The sequence below is a fragment of the Aulonocara sp. 'chitande type north' Nkhata Bay genome, linkage group LG9, assembly GCF_057382095.1.
Source record: "Aulonocara sp. 'chitande type north' Nkhata Bay isolate Kocher_YH1m ecotype deep benthic linkage group LG9, A_spYH_male_GT1.1, whole genome shotgun sequence".
Taxonomy (NCBI): domain Eukaryota; kingdom Metazoa; phylum Chordata; class Actinopteri; order Cichliformes; family Cichlidae; genus Aulonocara; species Aulonocara sp. 'chitande type north' Nkhata Bay.
Genome location: NC_141352.1, coordinates 10,412,539 through 10,436,414, shown reverse-complemented (window position 1 = coordinate 10,436,414; position 23,876 = coordinate 10,412,539). Strand labels below are relative to the sequence as shown.

Sequence of the window (23,876 nt, the reverse complement as noted above, 5' to 3'; positions counted from 1 at the left end):
TTTGAAGCTTCGAGTTTGGTGGGTGACTCCAGGAAGTGTGCTGCAACTTCAGTGACGTGCAAATATTTTATTAACCTGTGTCTATGTGTTGTGCTCAGCTTGTGGACGCTCCGTTCATCAGGATTCAAACCTCTCCAAATATGGTCATTTAATACCGTCACTCGTGTAATACCGCTTTGAACCACAGGGTGGAGCAGCGAGTCAGTGCTGAATGCAATCTAAGGTGTGGGTAGTCATCTGTGCAAAAAGCATGTTAGTCATGCTACTGATTCCAGCGCAGACAGGTCGTTTTTCTGTGTGAGTGCATCATTTCTGTTTTAAATAGAAACCACACAGATCATCTCAGAGTTTTACATTTAATGACATTCCTTCCAGACGACCTGTTTGGCAGCAGTGTTCAAACTGAAGCCTGCAGCAGCCGACATGAGTGCAAGTGTGCGTCTGCAGACCCGTGTGTCACCCAGCCTGCAGACCCTCGGGGTGATTAATTAAAACCAGTTTTATCCAACAGCTTTAAAAATATTTATTTTAAGAATTTAAATAATTACATCATGCCAGAGTATTTTATTATGAATTTATTATTTAAAACAGACATTTTAAGGTTTTTAAATCAAAATATTAAATATATCTGACTGCACTGAAACTCAAACTGAACGACGTGCTGACTCGAACAAACTGTTTTAAACAGAAATGATGCACTGAGATGAAACATGGAGCTCAAAGCTCGAGAGGAGGGTCGCTGCCTCCCTGTGGTCAAAGTGCTCGTTACATTTTTCAGTTGTTATAAAGCAGCAGTGAGTAAACTCAAACATTACTGAACCATGTCTCTCCGAGTACAAAAATATTCCAGCAGCTGGTGGGCTGCAGCTCCGACCTGCTTGAACGTGGCAGCAGCGGAGCTAAACTCTGAGCAACACGTGAACCATAAAACAGCGAGACGCCGGCGAGCTTCTGCTCCAACATCGAGAGCTGAAGAGGACATCAGAGACAAACATTTAAATAAAACCCAATATGAGCTCATCAGCTGACCCTCACCTGTCCGTCCACCATTAACCCGAGCCTATCTGTGCAGTGACTGAGGACCTGTGACCTCTGACCCAGAGCAGAAGCATGTGACTGATTTCAGGGTGTACCGGCCCTTTAAACACGGGTGAACAGAGTGTCGGGGGAGGCGGGCATTAGAGAAATCTTTCCTTGTTTTTATTCATCACACATTTAGAAAATGAACCACACTATACAAATGTCCACCGTTCGGTACAGAGACTCCTGCTCGAACCCACCGACCTCGCTCTGACGCGACCTCAGCGGCTCCTCCTCCTCCGATGCAGTGGCGGACTTTAAGTTACAGGACCGGCGTCGACCTGGTGGGCGTGCGGCAGCAGCGGCCCGGGCGACTCCGCTCTTTATGCTTACGTGAGAATCTTTTTCGTGGTCGCTGTGGCGCAGGTAGGCAGTAGCATGCAGAAACCTTTGGATGCGGCTCTCCTCTGATTGGCTGTAGGCTATTTCATCACGCTTATGTAAAGGGGATGGGGGTGGTGATTGGGGGGCGGGGCTTGTTTATTCCTCTCAGTCTGTGGTTGTTTTTTTACAGTATGACAACAAGGAAGTGAGCGTTCGAGTCGCACGATGAGGCGGGGACGGGCGAGCGTGAAGAAGGGGTTTCCCGGTTCCGACAGGAGGGGCGTTTTCGTTCCTTCATCTCTTGAGGCGAGAGGAGCAAGCTGCCCCTCCCCCCCTCGGGTTTGGTGGCGGTCATCATCAGGGTGGTCACGCTCAGAGGGATCCACACTTTATTACTCAGACATAAAATAAAAAATAAAAAACAAAAAAGATAACAAATTAAAATTAAACTAAGGAGAGCCGGCGGCGACAGGCGGGCAGGTGGGAGGGGGGAGGGCGGGTGGCGCTCAGGCCAGGTAGCTGTACGTGTCCTTCTCGCCGTCCACTCGCTCCAGGTACTCCTTCTCGATCAGGATGTCGATGCATTTCTGTCCACGGGGGAGAAAAAACACTCGTCACACTCTGAGCCACACACACACACACACACACACACACACACACACACACACACAGGTGTGCGTACCTTGATGACGGGGACTCGGGGTTTGAACCGGGATGACAGCTGGTTCAGGACCTCAGCCAGGAGCTGCTGGTGCTTCAGGACCTTCCTCATCTTCATGATCCTCACTATGGCAGCCTGCAGGGGACACAGGAGCGCCGTGTGAGAGCAGGAGGGCAAATCTGACAGCTGGCTCCATGCATGGAGCCTCGGAGAGTCAAACTGATTCATGCCCAGCGACGGCGCCTTTTACATGTTTACAACATGGGAAATATTTTTAGGTTTTAGCAGCAGATCCCCCATTTTTTACATTTACAGAGTGACTACAGCAGCCGTCTGAAGAGCAGCGGCACACGTCTCCAGTTTTCCCGCCTTCACAGGGTCGACCGTCTGGTTTTGTGTGTTTGAATCTGATCAGAAAATATTTTAACAGTCACTGTTCTACAGTTTCAGACGAGCTCACCGTAGCTGGGATCATACACACCGTTACTTTAACGCAGATAAGAATCTTTAGCAAACTGATTTGTTTGGATTAGAGGTTTTTGCTTCTGTCACACATTCAAACAAACGTTTCCTCGTTTGCTCCTGATGAACTCTGAGATTCTTGTTGTGCGTTTCTGTCTGTGTTCATGCTCTTATGTTTGTGGGTCTGTGACTTTTAGGGGAGCAGAAGCTGCACTGAACCACTTTATGTCCCTTCATGCCCTCATACAGCTCTGCTGGAGACGGAGGAAAAGCTCAGTGTTTGGTTTTTTTCAGCATGTTTTAAACGTGATGCAGAGGGTGGAGTGGAGTGGAGTGGGAGCTGCACCTGGATGAGGAGCTTTCGATCCTCCTCGATGTTCTTGTGAGTCGTCTCCTGCTCCTGTTTCTGCTCCGTCTTCATCGGCACGTTGATGTTCACCCTCAGCTTCTTACTGCGCAGCAAACAAGAGCAACAAGCTTCAGCATCCTCCTACATCACAGGCACACTTTTATTTAAGGCGGATTTAAGGTGGAGCGTGTCTCACTTCTTATATCCAAGGAAGAGTTTGATGACCGTGTCGGACTTGAACTCCACCTCGTCCACGTTGGCGTTCTCGTCCTCCAAAACCTGACGGACACAAAGTTTGGATTCAGCATCAGGTCTGCCATTACTAAAGCGTTTCTATGGAAACTAAAGACCAGCCACACGTGAGGATTTCACCTCCGGACAGAAAGCGTGACTCACCAGCAGCTTCGATTTTAACAGAATCTGAAGAACTTGAACCAAAATGTCCTGAAAACAGAGCAGAGGGGTCAGAGACGCCTGCTCCGCGGCGACAGAGCAGCACGAAGGAAGGCGGCGGTGTTTGTGCGCTTACAGTTTTGATCTGTGTGCTGTCAGTGAGCTGCTGCACCGTGTAGCTGTCCTCCGTGTTGTACTGCAGCAGGATGGCCATCTGGAAGGTGGAGGCCTGCAGCGTGTACCTGTCAACAAGCACAGCAACAGTAAGGAGCGGCGTGGGCTCGGCTCCTCGCGGCCGCCACACGTACCTCACGACGGTGCGCTCAGAGCTCTGCAGGTCTGCTACCAGCCTGAGAGTCACCACAAAAGAAGAATTCAGCACGAGCCTCAGATTCTCCTCCTCTGTGTCACAAATGCCTTAAAACCTTTCAGAGGCACCAAATACTCACTACAGTCCACGTGTGTATTAATCCGCCTCTGAAAATAGTCCCTAAAGTGGTGTTTCATTCACTCCAGTGTGAAATAGAAACTCGGTAAGACACAAAAATACATTTACTGCAACAAACTCGCCGCGCAAGAATCTCAAATATATTTGATGTAACTTTCATGGCTGATCACCAGAGCTGTGGCGCCACAGCGCCCCCTACCTGTGCGCTCACAGACTGCACGCGTACCTGTTCTTGAAGCAGTTGGTGACCAGCTCTCCTTTGGACAGGTGATACAGCCAGGTCAGCTTCCTGCCGCTGTGCCTGCTGGCGTAGAACGCCGTGAAGCGCTGATAGCTCCGCTCCAGCTGTGCAGGAGGAGAGGCAGAGGGTCAGAGCCACGGTACTCAACCTGAGGTCTGCGGACCTGTAAGGGATCTTCTTATTAACACCATTTGTCACGGCACAAAGCTGTGACCCACTTCCACAGTCGTCTGTCTGCACGTCTCTCCTGTAATCTCTCATCATATTAGGTTTTTATTTCTCGGCTCCTTCTGGCAGCAGTCGTTTTCTTAGCGCAGCTTATAAAGCAGGAAAACAAATACCAGGCATATGATTTAAACCCTCCATCCACACGTCCTTCAGCTGAAGGCGTTTAAAAAGTAAGAACAAAGTGTTGCTGATGTGTGACCACTCAAACGTCCACACTGAGCTTTAAATGTTTAATGAGGAAATCAAACTGTCCTTGTTTTTACAGGAGAGATTTAGTTAAATACTGAACTAGAGCTTCAAAGATGTACGTTTCAGATGCTGCCGGATGACAAAACCTACGACGTGTTAAATTTACCAGACACGAAACATTCATGAGGGGAAAACTTTAAGTTGAGGAGCAATATCGCTTCACTTTTCAAGGTTTGGTTGGAAAAGACATTCATGTCTTTGAACTCCTGGGATCAATAACTCATAAGCAACATTATGAAAACAACACCTCCTTCATGTCACACCATTAAAGCAGTCGAGCTAGCAGCTCGTTTTCATTACCAGCAGCACTGCTTGATCATGTTTTTATGACTTATTGATCCTGTGAGATGAAATGTGGGAATCCTTTTCCAATCGTACCTGGAAAAGGTGGAAGCGCCTGCAGGGGGGAGAGGTTTCTTTATCAAATCACGACTTTGATCTTCAGAAGTCAGAGTTTTATCTCTGAAATCAGCAAGAATGAAATTAGAAAAATGAATTTTAAAGCGTGCTGGATTACCTCTGAGGGCAGAGCGAAGGTGCAGGACTGCTGGAAAGGCCAAGAGCCAGAGCTCAGAACCTGGATGCTGAAGTCCACTGTGACACAAACACAATGAAACTGCGTCCATCTTCACATACATGTGAGACTTTATTTTGAATGTGTATTTGATTTAGACAGCTGTGTGTGTGTGTGTGTGTGTGTGTGTGTGCGCGCACTTACAGTCCAGCGGCTCAGAGTTGGTCAGGTGCTTCTTGAACTGCTCGTTCAGGTCCTTACTGACTCCGATGTCCTGGAACATTCGCTGCAGTTTGGACGTGTACTCAAAGCCGCACGCTTGCTGCAGGAGGAAGAGAAGAAGTCAAAACAACCCTGCAGACGCCCCACACCCACACACACACACACGCTGCCTGGAGTGTGTAACGAGTGCACACGCATGTGATTCCGACCTTGAGTTTGGAGATCATGCTGGCCTCGGCGTCGTCGCTGGCGCTGTTCTGGTGGACCAGACGTTTGGCCAGCATCTTGGCGTAAAACTTCTGGAAAACGTCTTTGTCCTCGATGTACTTGAACACAACCATCTAAGAGAGGAAACAGCGTGGAGTCTTTGGTTTCACTGCAAAACTAAGACATCACCTTACAGAGAAGCTCGGGTCACAGCATCTCACCACTTGGTTCAGAGTGTCCTCCAGTTCAGCCTCCTCTGGGTTTTTGGAGCTGAAAAGGAAACAAAAACAAACAAAATGTTGTTTTCAATCTCATTTGGAGGTTAAATTACAGACAGGCAGATGCTATACTATTGTTCAGCCTCTGAAGCAAAGCTAAACCATCCCTGTGTGGATGAAGTAAACACTGTCTGCTCAGCTGCATCACTCTCACACTCCTCAGCTGCTTTTAAGCAGCTTCGTCCACCTCGCCGCGCTTTGAAAAGCGTCTTTGTTTTTGTCCTGAGTTTAACAAAGCAGTCAGGATGCAGACGCCACTCAGAGTTACTGAACCCACAGAGAGCGCAGTCCTGCTGGGGAGAGTCCCACAGTGGAACAGCATCCACTGATCAGGAAACAACAGCTGCCCAAACAAACCCCTCGTGGCGCACTTCTGTTTGTCACAGAGCTTTTCATCATTCGTTCAATGTTTCACTTTTAGGACTGAAAGTGTTGACTCTGTTTGAAACAGGTCACAGAGGAAGAAGAAAGTAAGAGCTGGCGACAGCACGTTTGACTTTATTTAAAAGACAACGGCAGAAGCCTCAGAAGGAGTCCAGGGAAACTACACGACATGCTGAGCTGCGCGGCTCACATGCATTGTGCACATCACCCACCTCTTCTTCAGTAAAGAGTCGCAGTATCTGGCCAGCAGCTCGGGAGACTTGCTGGACGACTGAGCCATCCTGGTGACGGCGTTGTTGTTGATGAACCGACCACACGCCTTCAAAAGGAGACAAATCCACGAGTCTAAAATTTCACCTGCCTGTAGGAATCCAGTGGATGACATCACACTGTCTGCTGCCATCTGTTATCTACAGTCTGTGGTTACTGACCTTGTCGAGTGCGGCCACGAAGCCAGCGTCGTTGTTGAAGGCAGACATGACCAAAGCGTTGTACTTCTTATGGACGTCCAGGGTGGTCTGCACGTACACTTTGGGGTCCTGGAAACAAACACACACACACACACACACACACACACACACACACACACACACACACACACACACACACACACACACACACACACACACACACACACACAGGTCAGAGCCTGTGAGCCATTTTTAACATAAATGCTAACGTGTGATTGTCCTGTTAGTACATCTGCTGTGGAGCTCAGGGATCCGCCCACTCTCTCCATCAATCTGCTTTAAAAACTCCAACAAACTCATTTGGTCTCCGTGTGTTTGACTAACAGGCCACACGTTTATCATCTCACTGCTACCTGACAGACAAACGAAGCTTCAGAGCCTCCTCTCCTTCAGTCGACTCCTTACATTAAACTAGTGAGAAACACTGAGGTGAAAAAAAAAGTCCTGCGTACGTTGAGCGCTGCCTCGCCGCACTTCTCAATGGCGGCCAGGCCCTGGTTGTGGATGTGGGTCTCTAGAAGCTTCTTCAGCTCACCCAGACCGTCTGTGATCCGCGACACCAGGTTGTACATCCGGCCCAGGTCTGAAACACACAGAGAGAAAGCTGCATCTGTGAAACACCAGGTCATCGTTACTGGAGACAAAAGCTTTGAGTTATCCAGGAAAAGATCGATGTTTGGAGTGTGTGTGGAATGCAGCGCGCGCACACACACACACACACACGCACACACGCACACACACACACACACACACACACACACACACACCAGAGGGGATCAGAGCTGCAAAAATATTTCCCTGTCAGCGTCACGGTGCCGTCTCTCCCATCCAGCAGGGAAAGGACACGGTTACCTTCGTTCTTGTCAGCGTCCAGCAGGTTCTGAAACTCTGTGTGGAAGATCTCCAGGTGCTTCTCGATCAGGACTTGCTCACACTTTCGGGCCAGTTCGTCCTGGGTGGATTCATGGAGGTAAACCTGCACACGCCGCTGCTCCTCCAGGAGACGGGCCTCCGCCTGAGGAAACGCACACAGAGGAAGCAGACGGACTCTGGTCACGACTCGGCGCTAAAAGCTCCACGTGTCTCTGCTCGTTCGCCCACAGCTGTTTGCAGCTGGACAGCACAGCGCCTACCTTCTTCATGTACTCTGTGACGGGGTTCTGCTGCAGGAACTCTGTGCTCTCACGCGTGTAGAAACGTTCTGTGTCAGTGAGGAACTGACATTCAAAGTACTCTTTGTACACGGACAGCGTGGGGCCTTTGGCGAAGGCGTCCTCCTCGTTCAGGCCCAGCTCGACTGCAGGAGGACAGAGGTGGGATTAATGAAAGCATCCACATCCTGTTAATACAAAACAAAAGTGTCTACACATCTAATTTAGTCTGAAACGATCCTTTCATTTAAAACAACAATAATGTAATATGTGCTCGCAGACAGCACCACGTGTCACAGTGAGCAACCAGCTTCATTCAGCCCTGTGCTGCTGTGGTTAGCATCGCCCAGCTGTGAGCAGGCATCTTCATGTTAAATCTTAAACATAATGTACGTGTGACCTTAGGCTAATAACTCTGAAATCATTCAAATCATTCAACAGCTGCACAAAAGTCAGTCAGAAAAATCTCCAGCTGGGTTTAATTAGTCAGATTTGAGCTCCTGTGAACACATGTGCAGACTCCAGCATGGGTAGATGTCATTTATTTATATAAGTGAGACAGGTGAAGACACTGCAGACAGTCTGCTGCTCTGATCACCGACAGCTTTTCATGTTAAACCCAACACATGCTCAGAGTAGCTGCTTGTGAGTCTCCACAGCCTCCGTTCACAGCTCCCACCAAACCAAGTAGAATTTCACATCAGCCTGAAAGTTATGCACAGCTCTCAGTCTGTGTGATCATTGCTGATACTCATAACCTGCTTGTGTTTGGTTACTCCCCTGTTGCACTCGAGGACCTACCATAAGACTGGACAACACCACTGATGAGCCGGGTGTTGATGGTCTCACCGTTCCTCTCTCTCTCTATCAGCTTCAGAACGGCGTTTGTTACCTGACAGGGAGAGAGGTTCGCTTCAGTAAACATGCAGAATTCAGCATTTTAATCACTGCGCTGTTTCTTTAAGAAGGAAAACTGCACACCTGTTTGTTGAGGGGTCGGAATAAACACTCCCTCCAGGTCACGAGTGCCAGCTGAGAGGAGGCAGAGTAAAGGAGAACCACAAGTTTAATAAAACAGTGTTTGCTATGAATCTGCTCCTACTGCGACCTGTCAGGTAAAGCTTTTGTGTAACTGCTGTTTGGGGACAGGTGACGTATTTAACTTCGTCCTGCTGGAACTGCATTTTTAACTCTGTGCATTCAAACAGAAAGGAACTGTCAGACTTACCGAGTATATCTCGTAGATGCCCTTGCGTCCCTCGTCACACTCTCGTCTGACCCAGTGGCGGTTGAGGTAGGCGCAGATCCCGTTAAGGACCTTACTGGAGAAACGGTAGTCCTCCCACTGCTGGGTGTAAAACTTCAACACGCACTCGTCCATCAGATCCTCGCCATCCTGCGGACGATAACGCGGAAAGCAAAGGGAGGAGGAGTTGAAAGGTGTCCGTGGTGCACTCGGTGAGGCTGCGACTGGTAACCATGGACTCACCTTGAGTAGGCTCGTCAGGTAGTTCTTCAGGAACTCCTTGAGCCGCTTGTAGAGCTCCAGGCCTACGAACTGAGCCCCGCCTGGAGTGGTGGACTTTTTGGAGGGCTTTGCTGGAGGCACGGAGCCCCGGCCCTGGCTGGACTGGTGGACGCTGGTGCAATAGTTATATACATGTCTGATCGAAGGGTTAAGGTGCGCACGTCACATCAGGGTAACCGCTGCATTCCTCACATCTGGCTGCTTGTAACATCAAGAGCAAGTATGTGAGGAATGTCCTCGGCTGTCGCTCTCTCTTTTCTGCATGAAATCACAGCACATGTGCACACAGCCCAGTTTAAACCTGGGCCGTCTGCAGGGACACGACCGCAGCGTCGAGCTTCCACGGCCGGGTGGACTTTATTTCATACTGCAGGGAAATGTGCGACCTTTAGCAGGAAAGGTGCACGAGGGGATAATCAGCTCTTCAGACTTTACGCCCACGTCCCCTGCAGACGCATTTTATGGACTTAAACCTTTTCTTCTGCACAGACAAACTTTATAAAGCTTTTTGAAACCAATTTTTAAAACCTACTCAAAGGTTGGAGGGAAGATTACAGTGTGAACATCAAGCTCAGGGTCGGTGAGTAATCCAAACCCTGCAGCAGCATATCAAAGACTAACCTTGTTGTCAAGCTCAGATATTCTTTCCCTGAAGGTCTGTTTGGCCCCGCCCACCAGGGCGTTTATTGTTAAACATGAACTTCTACTGAGAACAACGTGGCCTTCATCCCACATGTTCCCTGTGCTGATGTGTTTGTATGAGAGTCACCAAACCTCCAAACATGGCTGTCGGAGGTTTCAGTCTGTCACTGAACGCGGCGCATCGTAACGAACGCCAACGTCTGATCACTGGACTCGTAACTCTCAGCATCTGTTTGCCTTTAGAAACCAAAACCTGTGTGAGGACGTCAGAAGAGCTAAAGCAGAGACAGTTGAAGCAGCGATGCCACGAGATTACCACTGAAGACATGTTGATGGTTTTTCTATTTATGGCAGGAGATTAAGAAATCTCCATGTTCTTCCCTTTAGCGTCCCTGAAAATGAAATCACTGCAGGCTTATGAATATACGCCAGCTATCTCAGCCGTGGAGGCACTCGTACAGCGTCTGCCTTGTTTGTGGTTTGTTTCTTGGCTTCTTTCTAAATGTGTGGAAAAAATAAACCAAATCTTCTTATTTTCTATTTAGTCTTACAGTTCGTTGTAAGTCTGGATAACAGAGCGTCTAATAAAGAGTCAATGGAGCCAAATGTCTTCAGCAGAAAGTGAAATTCTTTCAAACACAACTTCAACCACACAAACACTGCTCTGAATCAAAGGTTTGCTTCCTGTTTGCTCCGTGTGTGAAACTCATTAATGGAACAAACGACTAGAAAAAAAGTTTGTGCTTCGGAGAAAAGGAAGTAACACACTAGTGAGATTAACCATCTGAAACAAACACACACGGAAAATTTGCTGTTAGGTTGTTAACTTTTAGCACTAAAGGGATATTGCAGTTCTTAAGGCAGCCACATTAATGATTAGAGGCAATAGAACAGAAGCTATGGCTGCTTGAATGAAGCAAAAATCCTGATCAGGGTGATTTTGGTTAATGATGTAATTCAATTTTTCATCTGCATTTTGTTTTTAAAGTGCCAAATCACAACAACAGCTGCCTCAAGGCGCTTTATTCACAATAATGCAGAGCAGACAGAAACCTGATGATTTAACACAATTATTGCTAAACATCAGTTACTGCACCTGTGGCTTTGTACAGGGGATTTCCTGTAAATAAAACAAATAAATATGTATTTTAAAGAAAGAGGAGAGGGTGGTGGGGGTTGGAGGGGAGTCAGAGACCGACTCCACCGCAGGACACTTGCGGCGAACACAGCCCAGCACGGCAGCAAACTCGAGCGACTGCAAGCTGACGGCCAACTGCCGCGTCCTGCCAAAAGAGGACCTAAGATCTGAGCAGGCCAGAGCCAATCCGGAGCAGCTGAAGCCAACCGTGAATAATCCTTCCACACCTACGGAAATCTCCAGCTTTACTGCCTCTAGATAGATCCTGTTACGCCAGTGTCAGAGTACTACTCCGAATGCTTACTGATTGAGCCTGCTCCTAAATGCCCTTCCTGCCTCTTGCTCAGTAACACACTGGTTTATCACACTTAATAAAGCTGGTTTGTATGATCACACACACTCAGCAGCACCCGCAGTCACACAGGATACGTGTAGAGTTCCATGTAGCGTGACTTGGCCATGCTTTGCCGCGTGTACACCTGCTGGATGCCAGCCCGCAGGTCGTCCCATATCTGGTCCAGGCCTATCTGTTTCAGTCCGTGTGGGTTCTGGGTCCTATTTGACGACATCGTGGTGGAGCCCAGTGTCCTCTCCGCTCCCTACCAATGCCCTCCCTTTCCTGCTCCAGCGAGCGTGTGCTCCTCCCCCTGCGCCTCCTCTCCTTCGCTTGATTTCGGTCCCAACTGCCTCGCTCTTTTCTCAGAGTCTGGAGTCCATCTGGGGATGATGGTGGCGGCCTCGGGAAGCTGTCGTCGGTTATGTGAGACGGGAAGGGGTCCCACTCTGCACGCCTGGGTGGCGCTGTCTGCCACTCCTCCACCTAAAAGCTTCGGAAGTCTTCACCAGATGACCTGCAAAGAAAACGAAGAGACACAAAAAGCCACCTGATTAACAATCTTTGACTTAAAAATAAATAAAAGCTTCACCAAAACTTCTGTTTTAAAGGATTCCCTTCATACATACGGCACTGAAAAATCACTGCAGCAGCCCTGCTGGTGATTAGCCAGGTAGGTTACCTGGATTTACCTTGTTGACACCTGGATCTGAGCCAGCAGACACAATGCTGACCGGACCCAGCGTCAGTCAGCTAATGAGATTAGTCACTACAGCGCCTGCCTAGTTTCCCTTACCACAGCCTCACTGTACACGAACTCCACATCCACAGTCAATAAGGGTTTTTTGGTTGCTAGGAGAAACACACAAACACAATGACCTACATTTATAACCTGTGTTTGCTTTGGCAGTATGGGAATGCATTCTGGGAGATTCTAAATTAATCAGAAACACTGAATTGTCATCTTGAAGGGCTAAAAACAATTAAACAGGCCTGTTTGGGAGTTTTTCAAACCACTGGCGTACTACTGGACAACTCAGATCATATTTTGAAAGTCTGGGAAGTCAACAGGCAATTTATAATCGAAAAAAAGAAAAAAAACACTGGCAAACAGACCAGATAAAAATTCAGACTGGCACATTCATGAGGGGGAAAAACCTTGTAAAGTCTTGTCTTAATTATACGAGTAGAAGAAAGGTGTTGCTGGGGTTGGATCATGCTTCGTGCGAGGTAGTGAATTTCTTTCCAACTTTGGGACGTGAAGCCATGAGGTTCCTAGATTCAGGAAGGAGTTTAAAAACCCATCCTGTGGGAAAGACTGAGTCACGACTATCGCACCACGAGGAGGGTAAACATCGGCAGCACGCAGAGGCCGGATCATTAGGGATAACAGAGAGACCTACAGCTGTAATTTCATCCCTGCTGACAGGACACGAGCAGGAGGTAAACCAACGCCACGGTTTGCAGCATCAACATCTCTGAAGCCACAGAGACGCAGAGACCGAGACACTAGGAACAAAGCAACCAGAGGTCTGAACTACAATCCACTCGACTTACTGGCTCTTTGTTTTGATTTACAATCACAAGCTGAAGAATATGTATGTTAGGAAACGTGCACAGGTAGCAGTATGTAAGCTAATAAGCTTTTTGAGCATATGTTCTGTGTTTACTGCCATCATCCTGTCAGGAAACAAAGTCTTTCACCAGCTGCAGCCCTTGCAGCTGCGATTGAGCCATCACTTGTAAGGATGTGGTCTAACAGAGACCAAAGCAAACTTATAAAGAAGATATCGTGGGACAGAAGGCAGAGTAGATGAGGCTGCTCTTAGTTACAGAGGCCTTCAGCTAAGAGCTGGACACAAAGACTAAACCAGCACATTTGTGTTGAAGTCCCGATTGAAACAATAAAATCTGTCCTCAAACATCAAGTTCATGAAGTTTAAGTTAAACAGTGTTTAACTTTTATGAACATTAGCTGACCATCCAGGAACAAAAGGTTAGGAAACATGACAGATTGCTCGATGGACTTTTGAAGCTCTGCGGGGAAACCACAGAAGTGAAATAAAGAAAAGCTGCTCGGCACGAACCTTGTGAGTTAACATTTAATGTTATGTTTAAAAGAGAATGGGTAATCATAAAAAGACACGGCTCACTGCTAGCCCATGTTTATAATTCTGATTATTTGAGAACAGACATGAAGAGGGAGAAAACAGACTGAAGCTGCTGCTGTGTGACTGGAGGAGGAAGAGGAGGGTGGACGGGCACAAACTGCTGCTTCGTGTAGGCAAGCGCTGCTATATTTAGCAGGAGCAGGCATGACCACTCACGGCTATCAGGGCCAGATATTCAGGACGTGACACGCGCGAAATCGTCTGTTTACTTCCTTCCAACGACCAGTCTGGGTGATTGCAGGTCGTCTCAGCTACAGCTCTGCTTCTGAAGGCGTAGAAAATGAAACACTGGAAATGGGTCTTTGATTGAGACCTTATGTGAGCGTCTAACAGGCAACTGCTCAGATATAACACGCAGAGTTCCAGCAGAAATGACCGACTCGTGTTGGCTTCTTTCTAGGGCAGGGCGATATGACCAAAAACATTTATCACGATATACATTTGAAAATTTGCGATAACGATATAACTGACAATATAATTGACACCAGACAAAATACTTTACAACTCCACAACTTTATTAGTGCAAAACAAACATCAGTGTGTTTTCACTTAAACAAGCAGCTGTTTTATCTGCATTAAAGTTATATAAAAATGTAACAGCGCAAATTCCTGTCTGACAGTTTAACCAAAAGGCATTTCCAGTGGAAACTGGCCAACATATCCTCAGCATAACCATGTATAATATCCACACAACTTAAAAAGAGCTTATACACACACAATACGGTAATATTATGTTGAAGCACAGTACGCATCACGCCGCGAGGCTCCGCCTACGACAGCTGTAATGCTCCGACAATCCATCAAGCGGTGCGGCTTCGTAGCTCAGCAAAGTCGTACTAAAACATGTGACAGATTTTCGAGCGCCGTGTACATAAAATCGTTTCGAGGTCAGTAAACACAACCAGAGTTCATACATAAGGCACACGGGATTATAAGGAGCTCTGTCAACTTTCAGAAAAATCAAAGGATGATTTTAAGTGTGCTGTATTTTCCAAAAAACACTGTAATAACGACGGCCCGCTAGCATGCGCTACCACAAATAGTGCTTTGTTGTGTGTCTGACGGACGAAAGCTAAACCAGTTCCAGTGAAGCTGCAGCATTTTTACAAACCAGTTCTGGTTCATTGGTTTCATTTAACAATCCGCTTTCGCTCTTCTCATTCTCCGTCGCCGCCATGCTTTTCCGCCATGTGTGTATGAAAACAAAGGCACTGCGCATGCGCGTTTTACCCATACTCCATCGCCATATTTCATTTTCTTATCGTTGCCCAACATTACACCGGTATTACCGTGAATGGTATGATATGGCCCAGTCTTACCTCTTTCTGACTGGAATCACAGTAAAACTCACTTTTGCACTCACTTGAGACACAGCAGTGTGATGAAGATGAGCGCTGACGCCACTGAGGAAGATCCTAAACACAGCACTCAGCTCCAGCTCAGCTTGTTTCAGACAGGGGACGTACCCAAGGGGTTATTTTGATCTGTCAATCATGAAAAGCTGCTCTAGTATAACACTAAAAATAGAAATGAGTGTGATGTCCACTTCACAGCAGCCTCGCGTGTTTCTTTTTCTTTTACTGAGTCAAGCTTTGTAACCTTTTGGCTCCTCTTCAGCAGATCCTCGCTTAAACGCAAAAGGTAGCCCCTACCTGAGCTGTTGCCGTGGCAACTGGGGCAGACAATACCTGTGAATACTCATTGGACCACAGCAGGTAAGAGTGTAAGAGCGCTCAGTCTCCGCCATTTCCTGTTCTTGCAGCGGTGAGAAAGGTGCCCTTCACGGCGGCGCTGTGATCAGCTTTCAGATTCCCACAGCAGCAGGTATCCAGTGCCTGACCTATAATCAGCCCCACAGCCGTGTGACGGCGAGTAACAGGAAACGGAAGCTCGCAGAGCGCTTGTTGTGAAATGGGAATCCCAGCCCACGGTTATCAACAACGCCTCTGTGTGCAGCAGGAAGGCAGCGGAGCTCAGAGGTCGTGACTCGTGTCAGCGGACAGCTGACCCAGATAAGTCTGAACCACAGACAGCAACAAGGCCCACAGGAGTCCACGTCTGTTTATGAAGAAGCTTCATGATGAGGAGCAACAAAACGCCGCTCCTCTTCTTTGGACTTTAAGGTCTCAATGCAGGAGACCGCCGAAGCACCACCTGTGGCTTCCCAAGCGGTTTAAGTACATTATGCTACTGGCCGCTAGGCACGCTAACGAGCACACTGACAGGTGCTGCATTTACCATATTCTTCTCACTTAAGGCCTCTAATCATACGGTTTATGTACAATAATAAGTTAATGTGGTTTATGCTTGCTTCGCCCCTTGCTAATAAGCCGTGTGCACCAAAAGTGGCGTCACAGTTGCTGGAGCGCACTGCAGTTTACTCTGCTTCCTGTTTCAGCTGCTTCTACTCCAATAAAAGCCTGAGGTGGATGTTTTTCCCTGAGAAGAAACACGCATCATTAGGAGACTGCAGCGAGCACTCGTGCACCAGAGGGGTCATCAGATGGCATCATGGCAACCCTTACTAACACAAACTACGCATTTCTAAAATGGCCCTGCTGAACAGCATTCTGGGTAATGCTAACAGTGTGCTGGGGACTGGGCGGAGCTCATTCAGGAACGATGAAGAAAAGAGCAGACTTCAAAGAGAGCCATCTCTGCCACTTTTAAACAGGCAGACTTGTTTCACTTCATTTCTTCTTCTGTCCTGATTTACAGGACAGGACTGGAGGGGCTTCAGCACCTCCAGGTAACCAGGTAAGTCAAGAACAACATGTCACTCAAAGTTTTAAACCAGGAGACAGAAAATCTGTTCCACAAAGGTATTCATTCCAAAATGGAGCTTAATGAGCCAGATGTGAAGAAGTGTGAAACAGCTGTCTGGGTTACTCCGTTTGTTTTCCTGTCCACCGTTTCTAGAACTTTTAGACAACTTGGCTTTGAAATCCTATGTCAGTCCTGTTCATTAAAACGAGCATTTCCAAAGTCAGAAGTGTATTACAAATACACTTTATTACCATTCACTACTTTGACAGTTGAAAGTCATTTTAACTGACGCAGCCCAAAAAGTTTCTCCCAAAGTCAAGATTACAGTTACTTCTTATCAGAGATGACTGCAAACGGTTAAATGCTTTAAACCAGCAGCACAATCAGAATAAACCAAGAACTAAAGTCTCTCGCTCCACAGCACTTATGGCTTCAGTTCTAGTTACACGTCAGTGTGAACAGCGTCTCACAGACTTTGTACTGAAGAGTTAACAGGTTTATGACGCCTCTGTCGAGTCAAGTCCAGAAATATTTGCTGCAAGTTCTTACCCTGCTCGGCTGCTGCAGAATAACTTCAAAGCCTCCGTGAGCTTTCATATCAACCTCTGCCTGATGATCACCTGTCCCACAGTGTGGCCGACAGGTAAAGCGACTCCTGAGGTTCACAGCTCACCTGCATGTTTCTGGTTTCTCAGCTCGAGCAGAGCGCGAGAGAGGTTTGCTGAACGGGAAGGAAGCAGGAAGAAAGAGCAGGGAACACGCAGTGCTCGGTAAATCAGATTAGCCCAGTATCAGTGTGTCTGGGACAGACTCCACAACCTATTACCCTACCAGGAAACAAACCACCGCCAAACACACCAACACCCGCCAGCGCGCTTCACACACCACCTAGAGTTCACATGGGAGCTTTACCAACAGAAGCAAACATTAAAAATCATCTGAGCCACTGTGACATAAATCTGCTTCTGATGAGCACGCAAACAAAACTTCACATCCAAGGATCTCAAACATCAAGCAGACGAACCCTCAGAGTCCCAGATGACACAACAGGATCATCTTAACTCGTGTGACCAAGGGTACACATTACTATGTACAGCTATACTTTTAAATCATGTTTCCTAAAATGAATTCATCATGTTTACAGTAAATGATCCACTGCTGTGGTGAATTTTGTTATTTTTAAATTACAGCAGATTTATTTATTTGCGTGGATTTTTTTTTTTTTTTTTTTTTAAGTGAGGACCACCCAAAGAAAATTCCTTGATTTAATTTACATAAGCATGTCAGCATAAGCAAGTTTAATAACCCGCTTGTTAAACAAGGTAAAACTTCAGCTCCCAGAGGCCACCTGGGGCAGGAAAACCTTTGTGCCACTATTCTGAGCGCACGTAAAAAAAAAAGTTTGCAAGTGTTGCATTTTGAGGAGAAAATTATTTTGATGTAGTCGGTGATTTTTTGTCAGTTCAGCCTTTCATATTATGTTTAACCCGAGTGACCCGGTCAGCTGGTGGGTAACAGGCATCTCTGAAAACGTTAGAGCTCTTATGCAAATATGTGATGTCTTGATGAATGGAGCAGGTATTAGAAGTTTACACAGAAACATTCTCTCCTGAAAATATCTTAAAAGTTTATTTTGTGACACAGACAGAGTAATATTTCAAACTCCGCCCCTCTGTGTTTCTCCACCACTGCCTCGTTTGAGTTTCGGACAAATGGATTCAGGGATATTGCATTTCGTCATTTCGAGCTGATTGGAGACCAGAACAGCCAATCAGATTTTTTTGCATCCAAGTCTGTGATTGGCTGGTTTTGTGGCACAAACATAACGGTGTAGAGAAAGAGTTGAGCGCACACGGGCAGAAATGTTGAGAGCGCGAGCAACACGTTGTGAGCGAGCGCACATGCAAAAACTGAGCGAGAGGGGCTGTTGGTGTGTGTGTGTGTGTGTGTGTGTGTGTGTGTGTGTGTGTGTGTGTGTGTGTGTAAAACAGCAAACGCTGAAATACATTTTTTGCACGCAGGAATGAATTTTGTTCACTCAAATTCAACTTTTCTTCGCTCAAAATGCAACACTTGCACCTGCAAACGTTTTTGCGTGCGCTCAATACAGATCTATGTAGAGTTTGGTGACACTGAACTGTGTCGCAGACCTGGACAGAAACTATCACTGATTCCTGTCAGTGATGCAGTGTGAGGTTTATTATAGACAAAAGGTATTTCCATCTCTTCTGGTTATTATTATCATCAAGGACATTTTACAGACATTATGAATCAGACTAATTTAGGAAATAATCAGCACATCAGCCAATAACGGAAACATTTGTTCCTTTGTGCTCTATGCACTGATGCACACCCTGGATCAGCCTCTACGCTGACACCAACCTAACCAGACTGATTATGGCCTTTATTAAATCTATGCTCAGTTCACTTATGTCAGCTCCTCTCAGTTTGAGCTCATGAAACTTTATATTAATATCCTTTGAAGTATGTAGAAAAACACTGATATCAGGCTGGTACACTCATATCTGTGTATGTTCACGTCAAGTAAAACTATATGCTGTAGATTTCCAACACTGATATTAATGTGAACAAATAGTAGGTTCAGTAAATTTAACCAAACATGAGAAATAAGTACACGTTTCCCTTTCCCACCTTTAAATCTCTTTAATAGCCATTTCCAAGTATTCCTAATGACACCGTCCTGTTTACAGACCGCGTCATGTCCACAGAGATCACAAGTCATCTTTAACAGGCAGATTTCAGGCGTCCATGCTGAGCAGAGAATGGACGAGACATCTGAACTCAGCATGAGGCAGTGAGCTGTTGTGAAAGAGCCCATCATGAGGAGCAGAGGGCAGCCAGAAGAAAAAATAAATCACTTTACATGCATATTTCCCATCATGCTACACACGGAAAAGCAACATAAGCCTGAAAGCCACAGATCGAGGGATATCCAAGTGCCACAAACAGCTCCACGGCATCGATAAACGTGTCAGGAGGAAGGCACACAGGCTGCATTTTGCGGTTATTTCAAGCTATAAAGAGGCTGACCGAGCTCAAAATATGACCGAGCATTTTCTTTGTTGTGTTTTGCCCTGTGGCAAATCCACCAAATAACCACGCAAGTGAGGAAGGATGGGTGTGCAGCTATTTCATCGTGGTTACTATACAAACCTACAATACACCCTTTATGCTGCCCCCGAGTTCTTCCTGTGTGTTCACTCTCAGCACAGCAGGTCTGCAGGTCAAGGTCAGCATCAATATTCAGCACTTGTTAAGTTATTCATCAGTGTGCAGCATTACATTTTCCATATTTCCAGAACATGTTTCACTGGACCATTTTTCCATTACACCATACACTCTTAGCTGGCTCCATCTACAAAACAGCGTATTAGTAGATTTTGATGACTAATATAAATAAAACTAATTAGCTACTAAAGCTTTAAGATAAATGTAGTTTAGCACCTTTTCCACTCGCCCTTGTATGCTGCTAGAAATAGAGAGCCGAGGCTTCACGTTGCTTAAAACTGAGCCCAGTTTATTGCTTCTTTTGAGGAATCTGTGTCGAGCTCCACGGAGTCGAGGAAGAGGACAGGAAGTCAGACGCAGAATCAGCAGAGAGAATGAGCTCAATTTTCAAAATAAAAGATCCCAAGCAGACTAAGTTCTTCTGAAACACCTGGAACATGATTACAAAGCTGGAACAAAACTGCATCAGTCATGACACCAAAGACACACACCTGGTGTGTTTTGGGGGTAAATCTGCCACAGACGGAAGCCAAACAAGACGTCTGTCTGTTTACGGGCAGATTTCATTTCATCTTCCTTTCCAATCCCACAGCTTTGTCACTGTAAAACAAACAGCAGTGGATGGGAACAGCTGAGGAAGAAAAACACTTTTCTTCATGTTCAAGCTTGCTGATCAGGTAACACCTGTAAAGGTCTAGATTGTGATCAGTTTCAAGTCAAACCTTGTTCTTTAATGTACGTCTGCGTTCATTTTAACCCTTCTGAAACCCCACGTCTCTGAGAGACCGATGGATCAGAGAGAAAAAGCCCACCGCCATCAAAACGGCAGAGCAGGACACAAGTGAATAAATGCTGACGTCGTCGTCAGGCACTTGCAGAGGCGAGGCCATAGCTCTTAGATTCAACACAAACTTACAGAATTAAACTTTAGCACCACCTTCAGCGATGTAACAAGACTTTTCAGGCTGCTCTTATAAAAGTGAGCCCTGCTCCGGTTTACAGTTCATGCAGATCTACAGTCACAAATGTGAAACAAACTCTTCGCCTTCTCTAATAAACATTTCCTTATTTCAGTACCTCAAACACTTCATTTCATGGTAAACCGGCTGAAACCAGCATGAAAAGCAAATCAAGCAAAGGTTTGATTCACAGGTGAAGTCAGCTGCAAGGAGCCGGCCAATCAGTGTGCTCGACGTCATTTTTAAACTCAGGCCATCAAGTTTTGTTGAACCTGCACGTGCTGAACAAACAGCGTTAGAAACAAGATGACCTGAACTATCAGACACATTTCAGCTTTAAGCAAAAGGGTCAGTAAAAACAGCAGGACAGTGACAGGTTCAACAGAAGTGGAAATATAACTGCTCTTTGGCACCTTTTGTGTTTAGACTCTGAAGATGGTAAAAAGCTTTAATGTCTTTAGCCCACTATAATAAAGGCCTTTTGTCACCTGTTGGTCTAATAATACGTTTTCTTTTTTAATAAGATTAGGTGACACCTCACTTATGAGGACAAGTGTACATCAAAATACAATAATCAACACTATTCTTCAAAATAAAAGCCTGATAAAGAAAACTAGCAGGCCATAAACCCAGGGAAGAAACATCTGTCTTTTAAAACTCCTCTGAACCGCAGCATTTTAAAACTGCGTGGGGGGGTCAGCTTTAAAATCAATATAAAGACAAACTCAAAGTAATAAGGTGATTCTGATTACACAATTTTAGTCAAACTGAGCCAATTATTTCACAATTACATACTGCCGAAGACGCAGATTTATGGAACAAAGTTTAAAACTTAGACTTCACCATAACTTGAGTCTATTCCGAAACCTTAAAACAGAATTATAAACAGACGTTTAGATTACAAGTCACCGTGCAATCCCACAGTTACTCATGAAAGCAATGAGCCCACACACACTGTCCATGTAACAAAGACATATATGAATAGAAAAACAGACATTTGACGACTATCGGTTGTGGATTGACCTCCAGAGGCATTGAAGCACTGTGGGATCATGTTGACGGACCAGAACAAAAGACAAACATCCAAAGAAAAGCTCTGACTGTCTGAAGCCTGGAGGACTTTTTAAAAAAGTGCTCAGATAACATGATTCAAACTCCTTAGACTTGTAAAAACTCGGATTTTGCCTTATTTAGATTTTTATGTTGAATAAATCGCTGCACACATTTCCCATTACTCCAGAAACACAAAGGAGTGAGGTGTAACTCAGACTCGTGCTGTATATTGTCCTGGATCCTGACAAATTCTAGGACTCCATAAAAGGGAAGCAATAATAAGTGAACTAAACTAAAGAGTTAGAATCCGGTACAACTGCCATCGACTCTTAATATCTCGTTTTAATGATCAGTGTCTAAAATAAGTGCACTGTTTAAATTAAGGAGAACTGTGAGGACGTATATCCAGGAATCTCGATTAGTATGAAAACAGACCTTTTCCAACAGCTGCTTCGCTCTGGCAGCTCAGTGTCAGCACTACCTCTGACTCCGAGCTTCTCCTAATATCTCAGGAAATGAGCGACCGTATCGCTGCTCCGCTCCACCAGTTGTTCCAGGAGTGTGTCCTGTTCGAATGACCAAACCGCACCGCACGGTCCACGGGGCTGTGCTCGAAAAAAACCTACCCCCAACGGATACTTGGGTATATTTTGAATATAATGATCCCCGGCGTCTGTTAATTTGGAAAATATTCGCTGTGATTATTCCCCGGAATGGAGTCAGGCGCTGCTACGCAATACTGCTAGCTCCCATTAGCCTCTGAGGCTCGATTAGCCTGGTAGCTTCGTCTGCTGCCCGAACGATGGATGGACCAGCTTCAAATCAAAACACAGCCTCTATGTGACCCACACTTATCAATCGCTTACACACATGTGTGGTACTTGGACTGTATTCAACATAAAGGCTGTCTTCTCACAGTCAAAGGCAGAGGCCAGGACAGACTAACAGCCTGGTGTAAAATGGCAGCCTAGCTCCTCGAGCTTCTCAATAATGAGTCAGGAAAACAGTTCGCTAACCGCCTAGCATTAGCCTGCTGGCTCTCCGCTTAGCAAGCTGGGAGGAAAAAAATCTCCCCCGGCCCAGCTCGAAAATGTCACCTTACCATTTTAAGGCAGTCCCAGTCACTTTGTAATCGCCGGATGAGTTATTTTTCAGTCCCAAAATCGGTGTCCCGCCGCCGTCTCCGAGTGTGTTTGCTGTCGGTTGCTAACTACGACTGCTGCGCTGCTTCGTTCGCACAAAGATCAGCTCACAGCGCCGCGGCCACTGACTGCAGTTGCTTTCAGGCTCCCTCGGAAATACGCAAGGCACCGCCGAAACACGCATACACTCTTTATCATAAAAGAATACGAGGGCTATGAAATACGTTTGTTTCTGCCACTGAAAAAAAACATGCCAGGCAGAGGTTCGTCAAAATTTCAACTAACTGACTCAAAGTTGAACTTTTAAAATAATAACTTACATTTTTAACTTAACTCTGCCTGGCATTTTTTTCTGTAACTGAAAAAATACTTCATAAATAACACTGTGAAAATAATATTGGAAGGTTTTTTTTTCCCAGAATATTCCAAAATGAAGTGAAAATACTATTCCAGATGAAATACTAATAATACAGTCTAAATAAAATCCAAATACTGACAGTAAAGTTGAAGTGCTTATGACTTACCCCCTGATTACTTGGATAGATGTGTATCAGTGGTTTGGTATGCAATACTAGTTAAATTGTGAAATACTTCTCTGTATCTGCAGTTATAACATCTGGAGTTCCACAAGGATCTATGTTGGGGGACTGTTGTTGTTGTTGTTGTTGTTTTTCTTCCAGTCAGTTAGCCTGGTGAACTCAAACCCAGGACCCTCTTGCTGCAAGGCAATGCTGCTAACTACTTTTAACCAATTTTAAATTTGACAAACAAATAGTTGCACACTTTGTTCTAACTCTAACATTCCCCAGATGTTACAGGCTGAACATCTGTTTTGTCAAACATTTACCACCTGCTGATCTCTGAAACTGTGGCTCATGGACAGTTTGCTGTTGTGTGTTTTTTAATGCAAGTATCAAAACCATGCTGGTACTGGTATTGGATCCATACTTTCTGTCCTTTAAGTTCAACATTCATGCACTGAATTGTGTTCATTTGTGTTAAATAAATCAGTACTGGTATCAGCAATACTGGCCCTGTATTTATTTGGTATCATATCAATACCAAAATTTGCAGCATAGCCCAGCACTACGGTGTGTGTAGACGGAGCCTGAGAAACATTCTGTTTTTCTCTCTCTATTTAATATAAAGTACATTAATTTAAATGTATTATGTAAATAACATTTACTTACTTACTAAGAATAAAGTCAAGACATAATTATGAGATTCAGATTT

The 23,876-nt window shown here is 45.7% G+C and overlaps 1 protein-coding gene across 3 annotated transcripts; it reads right to left on the bottom strand.

Annotated features, from left to right (window-relative positions):
- Nucleotides 1–1,177: 1,177 nt before the first annotated feature.
- On the bottom strand, nt 1,178–22,782 carry LOC147321637 (cullin-1). 3 transcript variants are annotated; one of them, XM_086305657.1, is made up of 22 exons: nt 22,604–22,782; nt 11,399–11,820; nt 9,151–9,325; nt 8,890–9,057; nt 8,643–8,693; nt 8,463–8,553; nt 7,644–7,807; nt 7,363–7,525; nt 6,963–7,093; nt 6,472–6,579; nt 6,253–6,401; nt 5,600–5,648; nt 5,381–5,512; nt 5,154–5,271; nt 4,953–5,029; nt 3,944–4,062; nt 3,406–3,511; nt 3,273–3,320; nt 3,073–3,155; nt 2,874–2,979; nt 2,087–2,200; nt 1,178–1,991 (listed from the first exon to the last, which is right to left on the bottom strand). In XM_086305657.1, exons 2-22 carry the CDS (start codon nt 11,536–11,538, stop codon nt 1,911–1,913), a joined length of 2,373 nt encoding a protein of 790 aa, XP_086161783.1. In that variant the 5' UTR covers nt 11,539–11,820; nt 22,604–22,782; the 3' UTR covers nt 1,178–1,910. The 3 variants fall into 3 exon arrangements, with proteins under 3 accessions (XP_086161783.1, XP_086161785.1, XP_086161784.1); XM_086305659.1 differs by having other exon boundaries at nt 6,253–6,359; nt 22,604–22,781; XM_086305658.1 differs by lacking the exon at nt 22,604–22,782 and adding an exon at nt 16,790–16,946.
- Between the last annotated feature and the right edge of the window lie 1,094 nt (nt 22,783–23,876).

Bases quoted from the DNA above. Each gene is read 5' to 3' on its own strand.
- LOC147321637 (XM_086305657.1), bottom strand. From the start codon at position 11,538: ATGTCGTCAAATAGGACCCAGAACCCACACGGACTGAAACAGATAGGC. The intron at 5,513-5,599 runs GTGAGATGCTGT...TTCCTCTCTTAG, and splicing joins AGGACACTCTGAACCAAGTG to ATGGTTGTGTTCAAGTACAT. The intron at 3,321-3,405 runs GTAAGCGCACAA...CTCTGTTTTCAG, and splicing joins ACAGCACACAGATCAAAACT to GACATTTTGGTTCAAGTTCT.